At 41.7% G+C, this 25,587-nt stretch overlaps 1 protein-coding gene across 10 annotated transcripts in view; it reads right to left on the minus strand.

The window, feature by feature from the left end:
• Positions 1–980: 980 nt before the first annotated feature.
• Positions 981–25,587, minus strand: part of tnikb (TRAF2 and NCK interacting kinase b) — a 47,955-nt gene continuing 23,348 nt past the window's right edge. The window contains exons 9-35 of one of the 10 annotated variants that reach the window (XM_044104965.1): positions 25,369–25,447; positions 25,124–25,299; positions 24,948–25,014; positions 23,866–24,064; positions 23,508–23,624; positions 22,049–22,135; positions 20,772–20,966; positions 19,404–19,694; positions 19,263–19,304; positions 17,573–17,737; positions 16,818–17,057; positions 15,688–15,794; positions 15,498–15,613; positions 15,281–15,372; positions 15,106–15,129; positions 13,876–13,884; positions 11,398–11,579; positions 11,204–11,318; positions 9,612–9,720; positions 8,799–8,975; positions 8,586–8,729; positions 7,507–7,641; positions 7,271–7,371; positions 6,985–7,134; positions 5,837–5,996; positions 4,642–4,781; positions 981–4,258 (exon numbers count right to left, since the gene is read on the minus strand). In XM_044104965.1, the coding sequence (XP_043960900.1) occupies positions 4,175–4,258; positions 4,642–4,781; positions 5,837–5,996; positions 6,985–7,134; positions 7,271–7,371; positions 7,507–7,641; positions 8,586–8,729; positions 8,799–8,975; positions 9,612–9,720; positions 11,204–11,318; positions 11,398–11,579; positions 13,876–13,884; positions 15,106–15,129; positions 15,281–15,372; positions 15,498–15,613; positions 15,688–15,794; positions 16,818–17,057; positions 17,573–17,737; positions 19,263–19,304; positions 19,404–19,694; positions 20,772–20,966; positions 22,049–22,135; positions 23,508–23,624; positions 23,866–24,064; positions 24,948–25,014; positions 25,124–25,299; positions 25,369–25,447 (3,503 nt within the window). In that variant the 3' untranslated portion in view covers positions 981–4,174. The remainder of the gene's footprint in view (positions 4,259–4,641; positions 4,782–5,836; positions 5,997–6,984; positions 7,135–7,270; positions 7,372–7,506; positions 7,642–8,585; positions 8,730–8,798; positions 8,976–9,611; positions 9,721–11,203; positions 11,319–11,397; positions 11,580–13,875; positions 13,885–15,105; positions 15,130–15,280; positions 15,373–15,497; positions 15,614–15,687; positions 15,795–16,817; positions 17,058–17,572; positions 17,738–19,262; positions 19,305–19,403; positions 19,695–20,771; positions 20,967–22,048; positions 22,136–23,507; positions 23,625–23,865; positions 24,065–24,947; positions 25,015–25,123; positions 25,300–25,368; positions 25,448–25,587) is intronic. The other 9 variants (XM_044104966.1, XM_044104970.1, XM_044104967.1 and 6 more) reach the window with 9 other exon arrangements.

Below are 25,587 nucleotides of genomic sequence, written 5' to 3' on the forward strand. Positions count from 1 at the left end.
TCTCAGTCCTACCATCACAAAAATAAATAAACTGAGTGCTGAACTTTGACTTTAACTGGAACTGTGTGCTTTGGTCCGATGGGACTAAAACCTCGTTTCCATGGGTCAGTTTGGTGTAATATTTTATGGTTCAACATATTGCAAATGACAGAAAATATTTTTAAAAAGTGGCTTTTATTTCAATCATCTCTTCTGTATGTTGAACAACAGAGTGTTAAGGTTTGACTGCAAGAATTTCAGTTTTATTCTTAGAACAAAACAGTAATATTAGCAGAATAAAGATGTGATTTTACCAGGTAAATGGCTTGAAATTATGAGGAAAAAACGTGGATAATTATTTTTTATTTTTCATGTTGGAGTTCTCATAAAATTACTGCTTCATTCTCCTAATATGGTGACCTTTTCTGGTAATATTAACACTATATTCTTGTAAAAAATAAGTGAGTTAACCTGAGTTCAAAGTCCAAATTAATAGAAGCTGAAAAACGTGCTGGTCAAACAAGATGGCCGCTGACATCATTCTGAACTATGGGAACCAAAGGAGCGGATGGATGGAAAAACCCATAAATTTCCAAAAATTTAATCTTTAAAAACCAAAAACTTGATTAGTCGATAAAAGGAAAACTTGAACCGCTGAACTTCTCACGGCTAGCTAAGCTAGTTTGGTGGAATCAACTAACTCACTCGCTCTTTGGTTGCCTAGCAACAACCTGTTGAGTAACTTGGGCAGCAGCAGTTTCAGGTTTTGCCACCGTTCCTCATGACTGCTTAAAAACAAAAAGCAGTGAGACGTAAAAACTGGATAAAAGAGGAAATGTCACTCCACCAGTTTGGAAGTCTTTCAGATATTTAAAACAGTAAAACAAATCAATAATTATCAATACAAAAGACTTTTCCAGCATATCATCCAGGCCTAGCAGGTTGTTACTCTGACATCCATGAAGTGAAGGTTTGTGTGAAGAAAGAGAAGCAGCTCTGGGTTTCTGCTGTACAAGGAGAGGACATTTATTGTAGATTTCCAAACATCACAGATGTGCGTTGCCAGACGGCGGTCGTCTTCTGACTGATCCCAGTGATTCAGGCGAGGTGAAAACATACGCTCACATGCATGTCACACACCCGTGCACACACCTGCACACTCACACACAGTCGCACACGTTCACAGTCTTGATACAAAAAATTGAAATACAAATAATATCACGATAAAAACATTGTATTTTTTTTAGAAATTCTTACAGTATTCGCTATGTTCTCTATTTTGTAGAAAGACAACTAAGCTTCGATAAGTGAACATTATTTATGTCCTCTAAAATGATCAGTAAGATATTATCATCATGTAAATTATTACAGTATAAATATCTTTTAATCTATTGATTCTTTGCCTCCTGCTCTTTATTCACAGGTTGATGATCAACTCTAACGTCCTGCACATTTGAAAGGCCTCAGCTGGCCTCAACCTGCGTCTGCGCCGCGTTCATCACATCCTTTAAGACTTTCCATCAACTAAACGGAAATAAAGTAAAAGATGAAACAGTTTTCTCTCATGATCCCAGCGTTTACAGTCACAATCTACGCACCTGCTTGGTTTTTACATACCTAAATTAATAATAAATGTCACCAAGATGTATAATTCTCCAGTGTACAATCCTGTTATTCAACCAAAAAAACACAAAATGCTAACATTTTTCAGGGTTTTCTCCATCTTCTATTGTAAAACCAACAAGTGAAGATGCTTCAACATGTATGTCTTCATGCTAACTAAATAAACAGCCATGAATGAACAAAATAAAACTCATTTAGTTCCTGGAAATGTTCAGAAAAATGTCCCAGGTTATAATGACTTAAGGAGGGATGAAATAAAAACAAATCTCATAAAACCCTTTTTGTTTTTGTCTGCTTTTAAACAGCCGTGTGAGTATTTACAAAAGTGGAGAACAAGCAGAAAGACAGAAAATAAAACGTGGTTTTAACACAAGGCAGGAGAAATAACACCTTCCAGAAGTTTGCAACTATTCTACGGACGAGTTCTTCCAGTGAGAAAAGACGAGAAGATTTCTGTTATTGTGTTGCTGCTGCAGCAAAAGTACAATATCTACAAGCTTCCTTCTCCTGTCAGGAGCCAAACAGCTGCAGCAGCTGCTGCAGCGACGGGTGACGTCTCTCCTCCCTCCCTCTGACAGTCGTTGCTTGTTTGAAGGATTATTGGTATTTTCTGGGAGCCGTCGGACGTCCAGCAGCATCACTCAAAGCGAGTGTTCACACTGTGAGCTCAGAGCATCTCAGAGGAGCGACGGAGCGCCGCTGGGTGTTTCACCTCCTACTGACGCTTTTTCACTAGTTTCTGTGTTGCATCATGAAGAAATAAAAACCATGAAACGTAATCTGATATATTTACTAAGACAGTCAAGAAAACCACTCAAAGAAACAGAAAGCTTGTTTGGGAGGATTATTTCTAACTGTTTGGCAGCTAATTTTGTTGTGTTTTTATATATGTACACAAAACATATTTAAAAATGAGGTTAATAAGAAAAATATGGCTCATTAATGCAACATGTCAGTGCTTTAAACTGTGCAAAGCTGTTAGAAATCAGTTGTTCACTTTATTCAGGTCCAACGTCTTTGGAAACAAAAATTTTATTTTGGAAATAAACTTAATTTGCTTCAAGAGGGAAAACAAGCAATAAAAGGTGATAATATATCACGTCTCATGTAATCAGAAACTATCATGAAATGTTTGATCTAATAAAGAGTAAATAGTTTATTTGCAGCCAGCAGGACTTGTCACACTCCATGTTTTATATTTTATGATTATTAATTTATTGATTGTTTTGATTTTCAAGCTGGGAAGTCGCCGAACTGTTTTAAAGTCTCAGATGTTCCACCTGATGCCTGACAGTATTTTGAGTTTAGCTCGTTAAATTTAGCGCGGCAGCGTCAAGCTGATGTGTTGGAAGATGTGCATTAAAAGTTGATCATTTCATCAGTGAACTGTGCTTCGTTTTTATATTCACATTCAAACCTTACAAAGTAATTTTGTCGAGTTTTTAGTGTAAATATCCTAATAAACTGAAAATAAGACCAAACTAACTTCAAGTGACTCTTCAGGATGAAATAGGAGCCAGAAATTCATTAATATTGATGGAAAAGTTCTAGTTTCATTGGTAAATTATTTTATTTATAACATGGGGAAAATGTTACAAGTGAAATAATCTGTCAGTGGAACTGGATTATTAAGGTATTATATCAATTAAAAAGCCGATATTTCTTGCTGAAAATTGACTTGTAAGTTGGTTTTATATTATTTAAAGTTTTCTAAGATATTTGCAGTAGAAACTAGATTTTGTGTTCTTACAGAGTTCAGATTGAAAAGTTGCTGCAGGTTTTATATAATCGCTGAAACAGTGAAAAGTTGTGACGTTCTTTTTGTGTTAGGGTCAAAGGTTTCCTGTTCTGTCCCTTTAAGATTGTCAGATTTGATGAGGAAGCGCCCAGAATCCGAATCATTTCATATTCTGGTGCGTTTTGTTTGTTGCTTCTTAAAGTTGTGCATTTCTATTCCTAAAAGTGAAACAAAAAGGATTTTTTCTCCCAGCAGGCTCCGTGTTTCTGTTCCCACATGTGAGCAATTCAGACAAAATCTAATAAAACAGAAATAATAAATCATCCTGGCTTCGTGAGACGAAAACAATCTTAAAATTGTGTGCATTTATGATCAGGTGTTTGTTTTGTCTAATGCTACTTTGCTTCCTCACTAAACTACAGCCGTGGGGTTTCGCTGCAGCAGGCCGGCCTGTGGACTCGCAGTGTGAACACCCTGGATGAAAGTCACTGATGTGCTACACAAAGAGCTTCCCCACTCAAAGGCTACTGGTCAGGTCCTTAAAGGCTCCAGATCCACCCTCAGTCCGGCCCACAGGCCAAAGCGCCGACCTTGTAGGGTCACCTTCGCTCTGCAGGCGGTCACACCAACCACAGGACCTGCAGCGCCCCCTACAGCCTGAGGATGCAGGGACGCTCTGCTGTGGTTGAACACTTCCTCCAGATGTGCAGTCCAGTCAGCAGCTTGTTGTTGTTGTCGTCCATGAGTAAACACACACATATAAACACGCACAAACACCGTCCTCCTTCGTCCCTCCGGCGAAGGGGCGTGGCTCCCAGCGGGGGGCGGGGCAGGTTACCAGTTCATCATGGAGCTTCTGTTCAGGGTCATGAAGAAAACCTGACTGCTGCCTCCAGAGCGGACCGAGGCGAAGAAAACCTGCAGAGACCGAGGAAAACGTTCAAACCTGACAGCAGAAAGAAACCAAACATCATGAAACCAGTTTGAGTTTCTGAGCGTTTGATTGGACAGAAAACTTCTACTTACCTTCAGGAAATTTACCATTTAAAGGTGACCTGTTATCATTATCATTATTATTATTATTATTGTTATTATTAATATTATTTCCTGCTAAGTTATTCAGAGTTAAATTTAAGTTCTAACAAAGTATTACATAAGAACAGCAAAAAGTAGAAGATAGTTAGAATCAACCTATGTAGAGTCAAATTAACTGATTTATTGATTTACAGATTTTAAAAAAAGTTTTGCTAGAATATAAATAATGCTAAATGTGAGCAGATCTGAGCTGGTTTCTGACTCACTTTGTCGTTTCTCTCTGTCAAGAACTTGAGGCGTTGAGCTCGTTTGTGCATGAAAACGCCGTCGAGGTGACCCGTCTCCACGGACCGGATCTCGATGGCCTTCTCCCCCCAGCCCATGATCTGGTTGGAGTGGATGTAGGCTGCAGGGACAGCAGGACAGCAGATTGTACATAAACACACCAACATGGAGAGAGAAACCCAAAACAATCCTTCAGAGCTTCTCTCTATCGGACTGATCAGGTTTCATATCTGTAACTGATCAATACGACATTAACTGAACCCTTCCAGCTCTGGCAGAATAATAATCCGTCCAGTCAGAACCAGAAGCCTGATGCAACATCTGGAAGGTATTTATAATCCTGAGGAATGTGGAGCAACTTGGTAGCTTTGGGTGGAGTCTGTATCATAACACCACCCTGTCAGGACGCCACTCTGCAGAAGAAGAGCAGGTTCGGCTCCAAATGAGACTTCCTGTTAGAAAACGTCTCTTGTTCCCTGAAGCCGTCTAAAGCAGACGTTTCTGAGAAAATCTAGAAAATGTCACCTTGTGTTTAAAACTAAATCTACAATTTTTAATTTCTTTGTTGCAAACTGAAATATTCTTAAAAACATTTGGTTAACACACATCTCTGTTTCTTCTGTTTGCAACACTTTTTGAGGAGGAAACTAACCTGCACATCAACCTAAACACCCCAGCCCCATTGTGAAGCATGGTGGAGGCAGCGTCATGCTGTGGGATGGGTTTCTTCTGCAGGTCAGAGGTGAAGATGTATGGAACTAAACCCAGAATGATGCTGGAGGTTCAGCAGGACAACCAGCCTGAGGTTCTATGGGACGTTTAAAACTTTTCTAACCTCAGATATAAATCATCAAGTTTCCAGTTAGCACTGGGAGCACTGGGAGGAGGGAGATGAGTTTAATCTTTTCACAGATTATCTGTCTCATTCCATGCTGTCATGACATGATGACAGATTCAACAAATATGTAAAAAAGTTACATACTGCAGCTTTAAGGAGGAAAGGTTAAATAAACTCTGGCAGTATTTTAGATAGAATCTGTGTCTCTAACAGGTTCTATGTTAGCGACACACGAAGGATTTCAGCTCATTATAAATCGTGAAGCATGTTTGTTTCTCTCTGTGTTTCTCTCTGTGTTTCTCTCTGTGTTTCTCTCTGTGTTTCTCTCTGTGACATACCGACGGATGTGGGCATCTCGCCCCACTGCAGCACCACGTCTTTGGTGATTCGGCCGTAGGTGTTGACGTAGACGCCCTCGTCCTCGTAGCACAGCAGCATCTCCATGCCGTCCGTCTTGGGCAGGACCACGATGGCGTGCGGGGTCACCTGACCCTGGATCTGTCAGGCAGCAGAGACAGGATGACGGGGGGAGGTGGAGAGAGAGGCGGCTCGCCATGGAAACGGACACAGCGTGACTCAAAAGCGCCAAAAGGCGATGAGAGGTGGTTGCTATGGTTACCGTCTCCCTCTTCTCCTCATCCATCTCTGACTGAAACACCGCCAGGGTTAGAGGAGGACACTGACTCGACTGGCTGTACTGTCTCATTATGTTCTTGCTGACACTGTTTTTGACTTACTGAAGTCGCAGGACTGTGCAAAAGTCTCGAGTCAAGCAGCTGATCAATGGCTCTGTCTTCAGATGTTTCCTGTTTTTTGTTCATTTTTGTCCTTAATCCATAAATTATGCATCATTCGTAAGTTGTAGGCCAAATTTTCACAGAGTAACTTAATAATAATCATTGTGTCGGAGCTAAAATAACAAACAGTGCTGTCTTTGGGGTTTTAAAGTGAACAAATCTAACTTAAAGTTGGCTTTTGGTTCATTTCTTCAGCTTATGAGTCTTCTTATCTTATGACTCATGAAAAAGAGTTTGGGGATTACCAGCCTGAAAAATCAACACAATCAAAATGTAAAGCAAAACTGCAGAAATTCAGATGAAGACCAGCTGGATCACAACTTTATCACAATAAAACACATTATTTCATGACTTCATCAACATTCAGCTGATTCATCTCAATAAACTGTGTTTACTAACTAGATGACTTCTGAAGCTAACTTCTTGAGGTTTATTTTATTACAGAATATAGTAAAACAAATGTATAACTTCCCTCCCACTACTTGTGTTGGGCTTTTACATTAAATCTCAAAATATTAAAAAATTGTGCAAGGAGCTGTTAAGATTGGGGGACAGGTCCTTATAATTTAGGTAAATACATCTGTCCCTACATCACACAAATATCAGAGTACACACACACACACACACACACACACACACACACACACACACACACACACACACACACACACACAATCTCTGTTACTTACATGTGAGGGGATGTAGATGTCATAAGGGTTTCCAGAATCCACATCAATCACATGGAAACCTACAGTGGAGCCATAGATGACCTTTAACCTTTGGCCCTCCTCCACAGTTAAATCCACCAGCAGGGGGCGATGTTGCAGGTCGGTGAAAGACTGACAGGAAGAGAGGAGAGTGAGTGAGTCAGGACATGGTTCACTCTTGGTTTATTTCTGCAGCTAAACTTCTGAATTTTACCAAATATTTCTGTGTCTTTACATCACAAATACAAACCAAGGCTTCTGTTATTACCTTAAAGGCCATAAATTTATGGTAAGGTTTTGGTGCCCAGGCGTAGATTTCCACTGAGTTTTTCAGAGCGATCACCAGGAATTTAATCCTCTCATATTTCACTGCAGGCAAAGATTTAAAAAACACATTAGACAAAAAGAAAATAATAAACTGGTTCTTTTGAAAGTTTAATTTTAAATATAATGAAAATCTAGTTGGGATTGAGTTTTTACTGTGTTTGTAAGCTGACAACGTACCGACTTTATAGTGCACGCAGCCCTCCAGCTCCCCCACTGTGATCCAGCCCTGCTTCTTCTCCACCTCCGGGTCGTTGTGTAATATCCTGTTCCTCAGCCACGACAGGTAGTAAACTCGCAGCTTGTTCTTCTTCCCTGCAACATCAGAAATTACAGCTTTATTTTCGACTTACCTGCAGATCCACCAAAGATTTAGAAATTTAGATGTTTTGAGGTTTTATTTATACTGTACACCAAGAGCAGTTGTGTTTCCCAGGTGGGACTGATGAGGGCGAGTTAAGACCTGATGAATTCACCAGTTAGTCTCTAAAGCAGTCGATTAAAAACCATCTGACTGCTGCAGTCCTTTAAAGGGGACCTACTGTGAAAAATTAATAAATTTTATACTTCCATTTGGGTCTCAGATGTTTCTAAAAACAACCCAACCACTTAAAATAAAACACCCAGTTGTTTTTTAGCAATAAGCTTATATTCTTTGGTGTCTGGAAAACAAGCCGTTTCGAAATCTTTTCTAATGTTACGTCACAAATCAGCAGGCATGACCTCTCACCTAGCAACCCCAGCCGAACCACCCCGTTCCCTAGCAACCCAAGCGGACCTCCAGCATGTTCGGTCAGCTGGTTTTACTGCTGTACAATGGCTGCTGGAAAACACAAATGTTTGTTTTTGACTTGCCATTCAGAATCTATTTGCTGCTTTCTTGTTGGCTGTGTAGGAGGCTCTACTAATGCTTTTCAAAGATATTTGGTTGTATAATTGTGCATCTGTTTGCAGCCATTTTCATGTGCAATTCCAAATGTTGAGTTGGGGGGCGTGGCCAGCAGCAGTTTATGTGGATTTAAAGTGACAAGACACCCTAAAACAGCTTGAAGTATGCAGCACTGACCAGTTTAGGAATAATTTTTTTATGAAAATGTTTTGTATAGGCAATAGATCTATCATAACCTGTTCAAAGAAGCATAATATGTCACCTTTAAGGAATAAAATAAACACATTTAATCTTGGCATTCCAATTAAATGCTTTTGTTGGCGGAAACCTTTAAGGAAGTTAGGCATCAAACATTAAACGTCAGATGAACCTGAGATGGTGACCAGGACGTTGAGTCCCTCCAGGACGTCCATCTGCTGGAAGCGTCTTCGGTTAATCAGGTTGTAAACTTTTCCCTGGCCGCTCCGGTCCAGCAGCATTAGGCCGTTTTCTGTCCCCACCAGCAGATTCACTCCTGCAGAAAAAACTTTTTATTTCCTGCAGAAGCATGTCGGTCCCTGCGCGGCGTCCGCCGGCGTCTCACCCCACAGCGCAGCGCAGAGGATCTCAGAGTTGAAGCGTTTCTTGTATTTTCTGATCTCAGGCGTGTCGCTGTGCGGCCGGATGTTGGTCGGGTTCACGTTGACCACCGAGATCTTCCGGGCCTCGTTGAGCCTCGCCTGCTCCTGCTCCTGTTTCAGCAGCTCATCAGCAAACAGCGCTGCAGAAAACACACAAATGAACCTGAAGAAAACTCATTTATACACACATTTAAACTTTTAGCAATTTTAAAATGTTTATATCTATTTATATAAAAACAATAATATCTGTTTCTTTTAGCCCACTTAGCATCACTTATGAATATTTTTATGGCAAAACTGTGACTATAATAATAATAATAATAATAATAATAATAATAATAATAATAATAATAATAATAATAATAATAATAATAATGGCGGACGTTGGGTTGTGCTCTAAGAAAGAAATTCAAATGATTGATATTTTTTGTAAACTTTCAGTTGAATGATGATCAACATCTTTATTCAAGTTTTCTTTATTGACTGTTAAGAAGTTTTTAAGTAGTTGCATTAGCTTAAAGCGCTTCAGCGTTTGTGGAGCTAATATTTATGATCAGTACATTGGGTTAGCGCGGTTAGCGGTGCCCACAACTGCTATTTAAACAACATTAAATAGGACATTAACACAGTTTTATGTTGTGGGTTTCTCTGTGCTGTATTTATTGCCGACTTTTTAAATAATTTATAACTACAGATGGTTGAAGATAGAAATAATCACGTTGGAAAAGTAAGAAATGTTAATTCCTCTCCATGAAGGAGTCGAGGATAAATCGTACCTGCAGCAGAGTTTTTCTCATCGTCTTCAGTCGGCGAAGTCCCGTACACCCGGGGGTCAACGAACGGCGTGAAGGACGCCTTGGAGCCGCCGCTGCCTCCCATCCCGTACTGCAGAGCACAGAAACACAGCAGATGCTCAGAGCTGATCAGCAGTCAGGACTCAAAATAAAGGAAACATGGGGTTAATTAAAAGCTAAGCTAAGTTGTTTCCTTTATTTTGTCAGAAAGATGGTGGGAACTTCCTGGTTCAGAGGCTGGAAGACTGAAAGATGGAGGAAAAGAAGGCGAGAAGATGGAGTATAATTAAACCATTTGTAATCAAAATAAAGTTTTGCTAAAGTTTTTCCCCCTAAAATAAGTTTAAGTCATGCAAATGTCTACTTAAATGTTGCCAAAGATTAAACATCTTAAAGTCAACTTGAAGGTGGGATGAAATATAATCCTAGAAGAACAGAAACAGGACCAACTCCCCAGTGGCACAACATCTCCCTCTAGTGGCAAAGAGAGGAAACGTTGAGAATTACAAGGTAAAAGCTGTTCACACTCCTGTTACTGGGGTAAAACCAGCAGGTCTGGTGATGGGGTCTGTTTGGTTGGAGGCTGGGTTGACCTTCATGAACTGGTAGTTTCACTTAAAACATGGAGAAAATGTCACAAGTCAAATAATCTGCCAGTGATTTATTAACTTAAAACAAGCTCCTGTGTACAGAGACAACTGAACTAAAACTAGACTCAACATTTGGTAGGATTTTGTATTTTTGTATTGTGGACACCTTGCAGATCCTTAATCCAACATTAAAACATTTTTGATTTAAACACCAACGAGGTTTTATTCTAGTTTTTGCCTCCATCTGTTTGTTTTAGTTTAACCAGAATGATGGAAATCCTGATGACCAGACATGAACTGATGGTGCTGAAGGAACCCGGTTCAGACGCTGCCGTGTTTTTTGGAGGGGTCAATGGTCAGGTGATGGTGTGGGTCAAAGGTCAAAGGGTTGGACAGGGAGGTTGTCATAAGGGCCGGGTTCTGCTCCACCTACTTGGACCAAGGAGGCGCGGCCCGGGGGGGAGGTGCTTTGTTGCACCAGATCTGGGAGGTTGGTGTTGCCAAGGAACAGATTAGTGCTGCCATGGTAACTGTTGCCAGGGGCAGAGCTCCGCCTCCGTCCCCTAAACCTCTGGAAGAAGAGAAGAAAAGGGGGCGTGGCCCCTGAGCGGCCAGGCGGTGATGGAGGTCAGGCTGCCGGCGCTGGGAAAACCTCCATCATGTTAAAAAAGCTGCAGGTCCAGAGTTTAGCTCAGAATTAAACTTGTAACGTTCGAAATAAAACCAATAAAAATCTTTGGAAAAAGCTTAAAACATTCAGGATTTAACTGAAAGTTTAAAATAATGTTTAACTTCTTGGATCAAATCAGATCCACAGAGTTTCTGCAGGTTCTCTAAACCAAATGTAAGACGCAGCCGCCCTGAGTCCAGGGCCAGAAAACGAGGTCAAACTGACTGCTCATGGCGTTCCTGGGCTGTGCTAACGACCCGAACCCAGACGGGTCGGAGTTCAACCTGGAGTCAGCGCTGGAGGCTGCGACTCACCTCCCGCATCATGAGTGTGCTGTCCTGCGTGCTGTCTCCGTACGGGTCACCGTGGGCGTCGTTATGGCCTCCCATCCCGCCGAAGGACTCGTTGGTGCTCTGACTCGATGGAGGCCTGAAGGTCACAAGGTTAAACTCCAGTTTTTGCTCCGTTCATTTGGGTCGCTCTCTTCAGGAGATCTGCTGTCACTCACATAATCCGCGGTATGTCGCTAACGGCCACCGATCCGTCGTTAGCCCCGCCCTCTCCCTCCTCATCCTCGCTGCTGTGCGACTCCTCGCTGGATGAAGAGTAGTCCGTGACCTTGACCGGCGGTCGGCTGGTCTCCTCTCCCTGCCGCAGCTCTCTCAGCTCTTTGGCCAGAGCCGTCAGGTCCTGCAGGACGAACAACCGACTGTTACTGAGTCTGCAGTTTCTGTCTGCAGGTACAAACAGGAAGTGAACTGCAGTAAAATATCATCATGTTGCCTTCAAACCCTGAGAGGACAGCAGATCTACCTGTTTCACAAAATGACCACACAGCCGGAACCTGTGAGCTAATTTTATATTTTAAATCCAAACAAAGTGGATTAGTAAGCGGAGAGACGAGTTCTTAGTAAAAAGTGTTTTAACAATAAAAAACATTGATAATTTCTTTAATATTCCATTGAACTGCAGTTTTTAAAGAATCACATCAGGAGCTTTAAGAGCCTCAATGTATCTTTGACTGCAGCAGAAAATAAAATAAAAAAAGCCTGAAAGGAATTTAATTACTGCCTGAACTTTTTGCTACATTTATAAAATTTGCAGGTTATTTTGCAGAACTTACACATATTTGCTACTTTCCCAGATTTACACATGACTTTCCTGGAGTTTAAAACTCATGTTTTAGAGTCATAAATCCTAAAAAAAATCACATTATTTAGGTATGAAATATAGATGCTTTGCATATCCTGTGCAGGTTTTAGAAAGTAAGATGTGAGCTTTGGAAAGTAACCTGCATGTTCCAATAAATCAACCTGCAAATTGACCTTAAAATTCTCAAAACAAAAAAAAAAAAAACTTTTGGATTCCTGGCAGGTTTCAGAAAGTATCACCTAAACTCCAAATTCCCCATAAAGTTCCAGGAAAGTAACCTGTTAGTTCCTAACGAGTTCCTGAAAATGTTTGGTTTAAATCCATGAACGATTCTGGAAAGTTCCAGATAATTAACTTTTGCGGTTTGAGTAATTCTGGAAAGTAACACTGAAATTAAATACAGAAAAAGTTCAGCAGAATATTGTTTCAGTTTCAGCTGATTCCCAGGAAAACAATCTGAAAATTAATGTTTACATTCCTGGTAAATTGAAGAAAGTAACATTTAACCTTTAAGTTCTGAGAAATTAACTCTAAAGTTTTACGAATCACAAAAATGAACATTAGAAATTTACTGGTAAGTTTAAGAAAGCAACTTGTATTTTAGGTTCAGAAAAGTAACCTATTTGTTCCAAACAAATTTCTGAAAATGATCCGTTAGAATCCATAAAAGATTCTTCTGAGTTCTGTTAAGTAACATTTGGTGTTGGAAGAATCCAGCAGGCAAAACGACGGGAGCATCACAGATCCAGGAGACGCCATGCAGGTTGAAATGTTCTGAATCTCTGTCATGACGGGGCAGCAGGCAGGAGGACAGAACAGGACGGGAGTCGAACTACAGACCATGCCTTGCTCTTACAGATCAGGGAACTTCAAACCCACATTTTACATCCAGCAGCCACAGAGAAATCAACTGGATTACAGTGTAATGCATCTGTCGCCATGTTGCAGCAGGATTTAGAAATAAATCAGCAAATTTATCCTAAATTATAACAGAAAATTTAATAAAACTGCAGAAAATAAAATATTATTTATCCGAATGTACTGAAAATGTCCTAAAATATCAGTTGAATAAAAAGTAAACATTATGAAACAGTTACAGGCAAAAGGAAACAAGTTAACTGTTTAACTGTATCTTATTCATTTTATTCAGAAAATGTAAATCAGAAAAAAGGCAAGAAAGATTAAAATTAATGCAAAAAAATAAACAAATTTCTGTATTATTTCACATAAAATATTTAATCTTTTATTCTTTATTTAGGTTTTGTAATTAAATAAATAGTAACTTTAATAACAGTTTAACAGCTTATTTTGTATAATATTTTTATTAAGATTAAAGAATAATAATGATCAATAATAACTAATTATAGATTTAAATGTCATAATTTTGACAAATCATTTCTGTAAGAGAAAATCTAAAATATTAAACTAATATTAAAAACTCTTAATTAAAATTCCAGATTTTCTAAACAGAAATTCATAAATTAATGTGAAATAATTCAATAAAATAGGATCTGAAATTAAGCAAATAAAAAGTAAAATAAATTGGACTTTAATGGATTTTGTTTATATCTAAATAAAATAAATAATAAAAATGATTTTTTGATTTTTTCACAGATTATTTAGTTGTTATTGTGGGTTTTAATTGAAATCCTTCCTGTAGCAACATGGCGGCGATCCTGACGCATCGCAGCATAAAAACAGAAGCAGCCAGAGAAAAATCCGCTCTAAAGTATCACAGCAGGGATGCTGAGAGGCAGGAAGTGGACAAAGTGGGCGGGGCTTTGGAGAGGTTGGTGGGAGGAGCTTAGGGTGGGGGAGGGGTGAGTAATCTTACCAACTCCTCCTGGTGAGATAGAGAGGGGGGGTAAAATGGAGGAAGAAAGAGAGAAAGAGTGACCGTGAAAATGAACCATGGCAGCAGAGGTGAAAAAAGTGACGTTTCCACTGAGGGAGACGACAGGAAGTCACATGACTGGAACAGCAACTGAACAAAAGTCGGCTTCCTGTCTGACGAAACAGGAAAATATTTCAGCAGCAAAACTTCACAAAGGAAGGAAAGAAAAAGGAGGAATAACTGGGTGAAAAGCTGGGAGGAATCTCTCACTTTTCTCCTTTTTTCTCTAAACTAAAATAAGTTTTTTTGCAGGATAAAAATAAAATAGGGAAAATGAAAATAAGTTCCTCAAAAAGCTCAAAAAATGTAGAAAATTACCAGAGATGCAACAATCGCATAATTCAGTACAATAAAAAAATTATATTTTCCATAAAGTAAAAATGTTTTCATCCTTTCATAAAGCAGATTTATGTTTGAAAAAGAAAATTTATTGTACAAAAAAACATCTTTGAAGCAGAATTTAAGAAATGGTAAATGTAGAAATTAAATGTACTAAAGTTTTGCTAATTTAAAAAATAAATGTATATTTTACATCAGAAGTGAAGCCAAAATCATCATAACACCAAAATAATATGATTTTATTGTTTATTAATTGTACTTTATTATTATTATTTATGTTATTGTATATATATTATTTTATTACAGATTTTATTATTGATATTTTGCTCCACAATAAACTATAAATGTAATATTTCTAACTAAACTTATGAGACCCACCAAGGCCTTTAGGAGTGTTTTTAAAAAAAATGTTTAATAATAATTAAATGCAGATTTTTAGGGAGCCAGGCCTTTTGTTTGTTTACGCTGAAATTAAAAAGGAAGCAAAAAACATAATAAATCCAACAAATATCCACTATTCATAAACTGAAATCAGGGCTCAAACAATCAGCTTGGGGACCACGAATGGCCCCCGAACCTCAACTTTTGAAACTCAGAGAAGCTCAACGTTTCTGTGCTGATACAGATTTTCACCCAGTTATGTTTCTTTTTGTTCCACACAGTCCAATCCACATGATTCGCTTCGGGACAGAACCGGTCAAACATTCCCAGGAACAGGAAAAGGTGAGGATGGCATGCCTGAGGGACGCGTGGAAGTCAGTGAGGACAAAAAGACAAAGAGACGAAGAAACAGGGTGGAAACAGACGCCAAAGAGGAGAAATGCCACTGACCTCGTCTAAAGCTTTCTTATAACTCTGAGGAACGACAGAAGGACAGATGGGGGACAGGATGAGAGGAGAGACAGAGCGGTCAGCCCGTCGTTCAGCGCTGAGTGCATGGGACTCTCACACACACACACACACACACACAGACATGTTAGCGTTAGCGTTAGCTGGTAGCGCTCACCGCGGGCCGGCTGGGCCGGGTCGGCTCTCTGCTGTCGTCTTTAGCGTCGTGGGAGGAAAGCGTGGAGCCGTCCGTCTTAGCAGTGGAGTTACCTGAAAACAGAAACAAATAATTAACAGTTAATGCAGCTTTAAGTTGGTTTAGATTTAAATTGAATCCAGTTTAAAAGCTGAACCAGTTTCACAGTTAATCCAGATTAAGTGTAATCCAGATTAACCTCTCTCGTTGGAGCCTCCCTTGGAGCTCGGGGTGCTGGAGCTGGAGGAGCTGCCGCTGCTCGTCCTCTTCAGAGGCGTTTCCATGGAGATGTCGGTCCTCCTCAGGTCAGGGTTGCTACGGCAACAGAAACAGCGTCAGTCGTTGAAACGAAATGGTTCGGGTGGCGGCGGGACGGTTCCGGGCCGTACCTGGCCCGGATGAGGTGAGCTCCGGCCCGCGGGCCGAGGCCCGGTCCGTTTCCTGGAGAGTTCTTCCGGACCAGAGCCGGGGAGATGGAGGTGGTCCGCTGAGGAACCTGGAAACACAAACACACTCTGTTAAACCTCTGGACCTGGACCGGGCCTGGACCGGGCCTGGGCAGGACCTGGGCAGGACCTGGACCAGAACTGGGTCGACAGACTCACATGTAGTTTCTGGTTGATTATTTCTTTGTTGTAAAAATAATTCTAGATGTTAAACGTTCAGATTCTTTTATGGGTTCAACAGTTTGTGGAAAACCGTCCAGAACCTCTGATCCAATCAGCTGATTCTGTTTCTGTTTTGTTTTTTGGACCTGATGAGCGACGTTTGGAGAAACATACAGCTTGGTCAGACACTGCTGTGGGACGCTAACTTCAACCAGCCAATCCGAAGTCAGCTCACCGGGTTCCTGAGGTCAAAGGTCAATCCGTCCTCTGGAGGTCATAACGACGTCCGGCAGGAGAAAGTCTGGTTACTTTTATTTTATTTATTATTATTATTATTGTAATATCTTTTTAAAAATATTTTATGCATTTTTATTATTATTTAGAATGTGATGGTTTTTAAAATAGTTTTTGTTACATTTTATTTACCTTTTATTTTTACTACTTTTTAAAATCTGGTTGTGATTTTATTTTTCCAGAGTCGTTTTATTATTATTATTGTCAGTTTTAGTATTTTATTAGTTGTTATGAATATCTCTGCTCTGATATTTTATGTCTCGTTCTCACAGTGAGTTAGATGTTGTCCCACAGCATCATGCTGCCTTCACCAAAAGCCACATTGCATTTCATCAAACCAAATAACATGAAACATTTCATAGTAAAATGAGCTGTTTAAGTTTCACAGAGACGATTTGATAAGTTTTTGTTTGTTGCACACAAAGAAATAATCAACCAATCAAAGTTTTACAGTCGGAGGCTGAAATGACCAGATTCAATTCTTCATGTTTTAAAACTAAATGAGCATCAACAGTGGTGGGTTCACAGAAACGACAGACAGGAAGCCGTGCAAACAGACGTGACGAGCCGATCCAGAACAGCGGAATCAGAACGTGAAGCTGGGCTCATGCAGAGACCTTGGGCGGCATGTCGTCGTCCTGCCGCAGCCAGGAGCTGCGGTCCAGCTTGTCGAGGGGGGGCGCCAGGCGGGACAGCGGCGGGGGAGGGGGGGTGTCGGACGTGGGGTCGGAGTTCTGCCGGGGCATGGGGGGCCGGGAGGGGGAGGGCGAGGCGGAGGCAGAGGACACGCCGTGGGGGTCGTACAGGGACTGGGAGCCCGACAGGCCGTGACTCTTCACCTGCACCAGGTGAGCCATCTGAACACACACACACACACACGCACACACACACACACACACACGCACACACACACACACACACACACACACACACACACATCCACACACACACACACACACACGCACAAACACACGCACACGCACACGCACACACGCACGCACACACACACACACACACGCACAAACACACGCGCACAGACAGGAGACAGGTAAGGTGGAGGAGGAAGAGCAGGAGGAGTTAGCATGTGATCAGGAAGCAGGAAGGAGTGAAGGAGGAGAGGAAACATTTCAGGAAGAGAACCAGCAGCTGGTTAGACTGGTCAGACTGGTCCAGACTGGTCAGACTGGTCAGACTGGGTCAGAACTCGGACTGCTAGCTAACCCTCTGAACCTGTGCCTAGACAACTGCTGCCCGTTACCATGGAGATAAACGTTCTCCAGAAAGACGGGGAACAGAGTTCTACACAACACCAGAAATAACAGATTCTAACATCCAATAAATCCCGCCCTCCCGGTGTGCTGTGACCTCTGACCTGTGGCTCTACAGAGCGGTGCATGGGCGGCGTCCTGGCCTGCTGGATCCCTCCGCTGCTGAAGGACTCGGATCGGGGGGGCAGGGCCGGGTCGGAGATCCGGTTGGAGACTTTATGCTGCAACGCAGGAGAATCCTGTCTGTTCATCTTATAATGCTCCTCCACCTGACGAACAGCAGACCGCCGTCATCACAACATGTCCGCCCGCTCTCAGCTGGCTCAGCTAGTTTATGAGTTTATTCATATAAAAAGGCTAAAATATGAATATCTTTTTCGTTCTAGGGGTAAAAAGTGAAGCAGTTTGTTTTCCAGGTTGTTTTGCAGCATAAATAAATAAACTTCCTCCTAATCTGAGCTCAGTCTTTGTGGAAAGTTTCCCTCCCTGTGAGGCTGTGATGAGGGTAGACCTTCCTACACAGAGACCAGCTGAAAATAGCTGCAGATGCCCTACATCTGTCTAGCAGCGGCCACTAGGGGGCAGGCCTGCAGATCTACCCTAAATGGGGTTTTCACAAGCCCTCGCCTCCATTTAGCGGGTTTTTCTCCCTGAGCTCTAAAAACAAGCTGCTTTATGGACAGACGGCGCCTGAACAAACACAAACATCCCACAGAGAGAAACCTGGAGTGGAGGAAGAAACCTGAAGGAGGAAACATGGGATCAGCTGGAGACGTTAGTTCCTGTTAGACATCAAAACAAACATCATGCATTAAATCACCTTTAAACCCCCTTTAGTGGGAGATGAAGAATCCAGTGAGCAGAAATAAAGAAGGTTAGAAGGTTTGAGGAGGAAAGAAAATGTTTTCAGTCTTAATCTGACTTCTGGTGCTTTGAAGGACGTTGGACCAATTTATAAACTAAGAAACATTTTGTTTTATGTCCATAAATGGAGATGAATCCCTGCAGTCATCCAAAGACTGAACAAACGCCATATTCTTCACCAAAACATCCTTAAAGGTGACCTACTATGCTTCCTTGAACCGGTTAGGATCGGTCTATGGTGGATACAAAACATGTTCTGAACATTTTATCCACAAAATCATTCTTAGATTGTGAGATTTTAGTTGTGATCTCCTGTCAGAACGAGCTGTTTCAGGGTCTCTGCTGCTGGCCACGCCCCCAACTCAACGTTTACACTCACATGTTCAAATGGCTGCAAACAGATGGGCAATTATGCAAACATACATCTTTGAAAAGCAGAAATGGAGCCTCCTGCACAACCATCAAGAATGCAGCAAGTGGTTTCTGGATGGTGAGTCCACAACAAAAAACTCCCCTTTTCCAGCAGCCATTGTACAGAGAAGACAGCAGTAAAACCAGCTGACCAAACAGAGTTCCACTGGGGTTGCTAGGCAACGGCAGACATTCCACTGGGGTTGCTAGATAACGGCAGACGTTCCACTGGGGTTGCTAGGTAACGGCAGACGTTCCTTTCTGGGACTTTTTGATACAGCTTACTTTAAAGACACCATAAAATATTAACCTAATGTGCTTGGGTTGTTTTTAGTAGCAGCAGAAACCCAAATTAAAGAATAAAAACATTCAAAATGTGCATTTTGCATAGTAGGTCTCCTTTAAAACCACCCTGAACGCAGAGATTACCGAAGATCAGAGGTTTTGTTGAGGGAAAGTCGGACAGAGAATCCAGAACGTTCAGTTGAAGGCAGGAAGTTTTTAAGGAACAGAAATCACCATGTGAGCCACGGCGGCCAGAGTTAGCGGGTGTGAGTAGACCTGGTTAGAGAAACAAAGCTGTTAATGGAGTTAGGGTCCGATAGGGTCCGGTGGGGCCCGTCAGGACCAGTGGGCGGTTCCGTTCGGCTCCAGACTGACCCGGCGGGCGGGGCTCCGGCCCCTGGAGTCCGGCTGCCTCATGGGGCTCCTGCCGGGACCCATGGCCGGCTCCGGCTCCGGCTCCGGCAGGCAGGTGATCCGGATCCTGGGCTGGTTCGGGTGGTCCCTGCACGGGCTGACATGGACCGGGTAGGACGGGGGGCGGGAACTGGGCGGCCGGTATCCCGGCAACAGCAGCAGGTTGTCCAGGTTGACGTCCCGCGTCTCCATGAAGGAGTGGTACTTCTTGGCCGGGATGCGAGGCGAGTTGCTCTGAGCGCGGCGCATCACCTGGAGGGCAGCCAGTTTACAGGAAGGCACTGGGGTCAAAGGTCAGGGTGACATTAAAACCCAGGACGTCCACTGGTGAGGCGGAAACCAGAGTTTAACTGTTTTTACCTGAAATTCATCCAAACATTTTCAGAAACAGCCTTTTTTTAATTGAAACATGGAAACAATAAATTATTTACAATCTTGAAGAAGTCGACGTTCCTGAAACATTTTGGTTAAATTTAGTGTTTAATTTCACCATCCTGCTGGAAAACCCATTTATTAAGTGAGTTGTTCAATATTTTCCACAATCATTTTAAAAATAATCACTTCTTCAACAGCTCAAAATGCTGTTTTCTTAGATTTGGTCAAAGAAATTTTCTTAAGAAAATTCCTTCTTTCTATCGTCGTCCTTCAAAGGAAAGAAAAAAGAAAGGAAGAAAAAAGGAAGAAAGAAGGAAAGTGATAAAGATGAAACAAATATTTCTTTCATCTTTATAGTGAATCAGGAATCAGTTAAAGTCTGTAAAACTAAATCTATTAAATCCAAATAAAGCTGAAGAGTTTTGCTTTTAAAGGATCTTATTGATGCCTTTTATTCATCCGTCTGCTGACTAATTCAAAATGCCTCTTTCCAAATGTTTATCTGCAAAGAAAGATGTTTATTGGTGGAGTTTCCCACTGTGCAGAGTGGAGCTCTTCAACTTCATCTGTAAAGAGGAAAATAAAGGAATGAAAAGCGTTTGGTTCATCACAGTCGCCGCCTGAAGGGAAGAAACTCAACCAGAAACTGAAGTCCAGTTTCCTCCAGAGCTGTGGATCTGTTCCTGTGGATTAAAAACAAACTAAATGTTTCCAGCTCTTCCTCTTCTCGTTGTTTATTCAACAAACTGCTGGAAAACAGAAACGCTGAATCACAGGAGGAAAGTCAGATCACAGGAACATGAACTCGTTCTTTAAGGCTGTTTCTCATTAAAACATTCAATATTTAAAACATTATTTTTTAAGCTGATGTTTCCCAGGACGCCCCTGTTTTCTGTCCAGGTCCCATAGTGAAGGGCCCCGGCCCCCGGCCGCCCCCCGGCCCCTGCAGGTTACCTCTTTGGCCCAGGCGGGCTTGTCGTTGCTGCTCGGTGCCTGGTCCTTGTAGTGGTACAGCTGCGTCTTGTCCTGCGGCGGCCGCGGCGGCTCCTGCTGCTGCTGCAGCGACACCAGGTAGGCGCGCTCGTGCTGCAGCTGGCGCTGCAGCCGCTCCGCCTGCCGCTGCTCCTCGATCTGCTTCCTCTTGTACTCCTGCAGACAGAAAGAGGCGGCAGGAGGTGTTGCTTTGTATTATCTTAATAAAACCTTCGGGCTAAATGTTGTGCTCTTAAATATTATTTTATAAATCAAATCTAAACACTTTCAGTCTGTATATCACATGACATCAATCCACTTTATTTCCAGAAATTCACAAAAACAATCAGCAGATTCCCACTTTTTTCTCCATTTGTTGTAAATTTTTCATAAAAATGGTCAAAAACACAAACACATTGGGGTGATGTGATGCTAACTCCCGCCTGCAGGTGGCAGCATTTCTTACTTCCACTCCACTGCTGCCTCAGTCATGTTTCTCTTTATACAAAAGCTTAAATATTAAATATTTCTAAAACATTTAAGGGTCTTTCTAAAATTTCTAAAACCTTTAGAGCGTGACCTTTAGACTTATTAAATATTCAATAATTTCTCTTGACAGTAAAACCAACTGATTTAGATCAACGTCACCAGTTCCACCAACTAGAACCGTTAAATATCCAGTCAGAATTAAACCAGAATCTTGTGACGGATTCAAAAACAGTTTGTTTGTTCAACACTGGAGACTCAGGAAAACCGTTTGGATCCACTTCCTGTTTATAAAGTATTTCAGTAATTAATTCTGTTATTGTTTTACAGGTTGTTACCTACTGAATCATATGTGACACTTTCAGATTTATTTAAAGAGTCGTGAAGAGACCAGAACTGTAGAGCAGTCGAGTCCAAAGTGTGGGTCGGGGGCCATTGGTGGCCCTCGAAATGGTTTCATTCGGCCACAGAAACAATTGTTTTGAACAAAATGGAAAACAACTGATGACCCAGAACAGTCCAGATTCCTCTTTACGTTTTGGATCTTTAGTGATTTACAGATTTAATTAAATGTTGGTTTATTGATGAGCAGGTGGAAGAATTATAATTTTAGCATTTTTATTTAATACATTTGACCAGTTTTGGCCCCAGGGCACCAAGTTTGGACTCTTCATGTTCCTTCCTGAAGGTTCCAGCACCAGAACTGAATGGCAGAACGGGTCCTGGCGGGCCGGGCCTCAGAACCAGCCGTGTGTGTTTGCGTGGCGTGTTACCAGCAGTAAGGCTTGCTCCTGCAGGAGCTGCTGCTGCAGGATCTCCAGCTGCCTCTGCTCCTCCTCCAGCTGTCTACGGATATACTCCTAGCCAATCAGAGCGCAGAGCACGCATCGGGCGCAGCCAATCAGAGAGCGACCAGGCAGGACAGAAGCCAATCAGAGCCCCAGGCAACCAGTGACATCAGCAGAGAAGGAAACAGTGGAGGGGAAAATAGAAAGAAGGAGGGCAGACAAAAGTAGATTCATAAAGGAGTGTTAAATTAGAGAGTTATTCAGAAACAGCTGAAAAATGAAATGAGCGAAGCAGCAGGGGGCTGTAATTAGCAGAACAGAGCAGCATGCTCATAATAAAACAGTCGAGCTGAAATCAGCTCTGGAGAAGAAGATGTTATTATCTGAAATAGTGAACGTTAATGATGCATAGCTGCAGAAAAGCTCCGGTCCTCTTCCCTCTCACAGCCGTCTGAATCTCACTGTGACCTCAGACTTGTTATTTAATAAATGGATTCAGCAGAAAACATCTTCATCTTTCAGCATCTTTAGAGTCAGGACTGGTTGAAACATGTTGGGTTTAGCACTTTGTGACCAAAACTGTCAGGAAAACATCCAACCTGTGTTGTTATTGTATTATTAGAATCAATAATACTGGTTTTACTGGTCAGATACCAGTGATACTAGCATCCTTATGCTAGCATGCTAACAATAACACAATCACTGGCACTATACTGGCAAAGCATGCTAACAGTAATAGTTGAATCCTAATGCTACTATAAATATGCTAATGCTAATTTTACTTTTGCAATACCAACAATAATATTAGCATCCTGCCATTCATATTAGCATGCTAATGCTATCAAAATACTATAACAATAATGGCCAGAGCACAATAACAATATTAGAATCCTAATGTTAACAGTAAATGCTAATAGTAAAAATGCTAATGCTATCTTTAGCATGGTAGCAGTGTAGTACCAGTGTCCTCGTCGTTGTCATCTCTTTGCTAGTATGCTAACAATAACGCCATCAACACTATTCAAGGTATTATATTACTTGAATCCTAATACTAAAATTAATATTCTGGTGCAAATGCTAATATTACAATGCTAATGCTACTGCCTTAGCACACCAACTGCTATTGACTTACTAGTAATTTTAAGAGTTTCTTCTGGTAACATTGTGTCATTATTTTTATAATTATGACTTCATAATTTTAAAATCTAGCTCCATTGCACTAACAGTTCCTTTAACAGGTTTTTATTTTTAAGTACTGAAAATTGAGTCATTTAGATTCTGATGTAATTGTAACATTTTGTAAGACTAAAAATCAGTGGAAAATTAACTTTAAAGTTTTGTAATAAGACCTGCTATACCTCGTAGCTCTTAGAGGATAATAATCCTAACTTTCATGCCTTGGATGCTTCTGGTCCTCAGGTTGATCAGCCAGGTGTGTTCCTACCTGCTCTCTCTCTGCGTGCCTCCTCTCCTCCTCCCGGCGGAGCTGCTCCATCTCCTCGTAGCGCCTCCTTTGGTCCCGCTCCTGCTGCTTCCTCAGCTCCCGCTCCCGGCGCTGCTGCTGTGGGTGGGAACGTTTCACAGTACAGGCTCAGCTGTGTGTTTGTCTCTGAGGCATTCTGATTCGCTGAGGCGCCAACAACACAGGTGTGTTTTCTCCAACATCTGAGGCGGTTTTCCACAAATTAAAATAGCAGCAGGCGACCGGTAATTGGGCTCATTTGTCTTGTGTTAGGATTATGAGTTTTTTATGTGGAACATCTATTATTAGCCGGATTGTGACTTTAAAAACGTGAAGCTACCTCCTCTAGCCGCCGCCGCTGCTCCTTCTGCTCCTCGATGCGTTTCTGCCTCTCTGCCAGTAGTTGGCGCTTGTGCTCCTCGTTCTGCTGCTGCTCCAGCTGCTGGCGCCGGATCAGCTCCGAGCGCTCCTTATTGGCCAGCTGGAGGCGCAGGAAGTCCCGCCTCAGAGTCGACTCTCCGGGAATGTTGATGATTGAGCTGAAACATCAAGAAATGAAAACACAAAAACACTGTAATGTCTGGGAGACATTACAAAAGAATCCTATAATATTATCAATGATAGTGTACGAATGTTACCACCTGATTTTTGCTGCATTAATTTAATCTGAATCCGACAGTCAGACTGACTCTGGATTCAATCTGAGTTTAGTTTTCACTGACTTCTGTTTGTTTGGTATTTTTGTGTTTTTAGATGTAGTTCAGTTTCACTCTCTGTTTTTATCAGTTATTTAATCAGATGTATCACTCTTTACCAATTTTACTCATAATAATCAACTCATTTTTCAGTAACACTTCATTTGACGGGTTGTGCAATAGACTGACATGATCCTCTCAAAAACATGAAGGAGTTTTTCATGAATGTCTGACTGTTACCATAAAGTGTCATTTGGTAAAAAAAAAAGACACTTTTCCTGCAAATTGAACTAAAAGTTGCATTAAAAGTTCATTTAAAGTGTCAAATTGGATTTATTTGGTAAATAATGACACTTTATATGCAGAATTAAATTAAAACTTGCATTAAAAATGTCATCTTTGCATTAAAAGTATCATTATTTACTTTGTTTCCCATTTTTCTCAGTGTTTGAGCCAAATGAAGGAGAACATTAGTCTGCAGGTTGTTTCTGATTGAAAATAAAGTTTTTAATTTCACCTTAATCTGTAAATCAGATAATACTGCCCCTTTAAAGATGACTATTTACATTATTCACACTCACACACACTGCTGTGTACAGTAAGTAATGCTAGCTGGGCTAACGTTGCTAACATGTTAACTTTGTAATCCAGACACTCTGGTTTAATCTGGTTCTTGGCTGTAATCTGAGGCAGCTGGAATGTTTTTCAGATCCAGATTCATTCCTACCTGGGCTCTCCGATGTCTCGCTCTTCATCCTCTTCCTCGCTCCCGCTGTACTCATACTCCGTCTCATCTGTGAGGAAAACTGACGTGTTAGCGTTGGAGGCGCTGCAGGGTCGCGGCGGGTCGTGGAGGGACATGGAAGGTCATGGCGGGTCGCGGCGGGTCGATCAGAGCCTCACCTCTCTCTCCCCGCCTCTTCTTGGTCCGGTCGATGTGGTCCTTCAGCTGGATGCGGACCTGGCGCTCGTTGGGCAGGTCTCTGATGTAGGGGTGCTTCAGCAGCTGCTCGGTGCTCGGCCGCTGGCTGTGACTCTTCACCAGGCAGCTCTCGATGAACGACTGGAACTTCTTGGACCTGCGGAACCGACCCGGTTCAGGATCCAGGAGGAAAATTCAAACTCTGAAACACTTTTAAGACACTCACCACTTCTTTGACTTGAGTCTCGGCGCAGGGTTTCTGGGGATGAGGAAGAGCGCTCTCATCGGATGCATGTCGCACAGAGCTGAGGAGGAAAGGAGGCAAGGAGAGAGGAGGAAAGGAGGCAAGGAGAGAGGATAGAAAAAAGGAAACAAGAAATGACAAAACAAATATGCAAAAGGGAAGGAAAAATTGCATATAGAAACAGATATGCATTAAAAATAA

This window comes from Gambusia affinis, linkage group LG21 (genome assembly GCF_019740435.1).
Source record: "Gambusia affinis linkage group LG21, SWU_Gaff_1.0, whole genome shotgun sequence".
NCBI lineage: Eukaryota > Metazoa > Chordata > Actinopteri > Cyprinodontiformes > Poeciliidae > Gambusia > Gambusia affinis.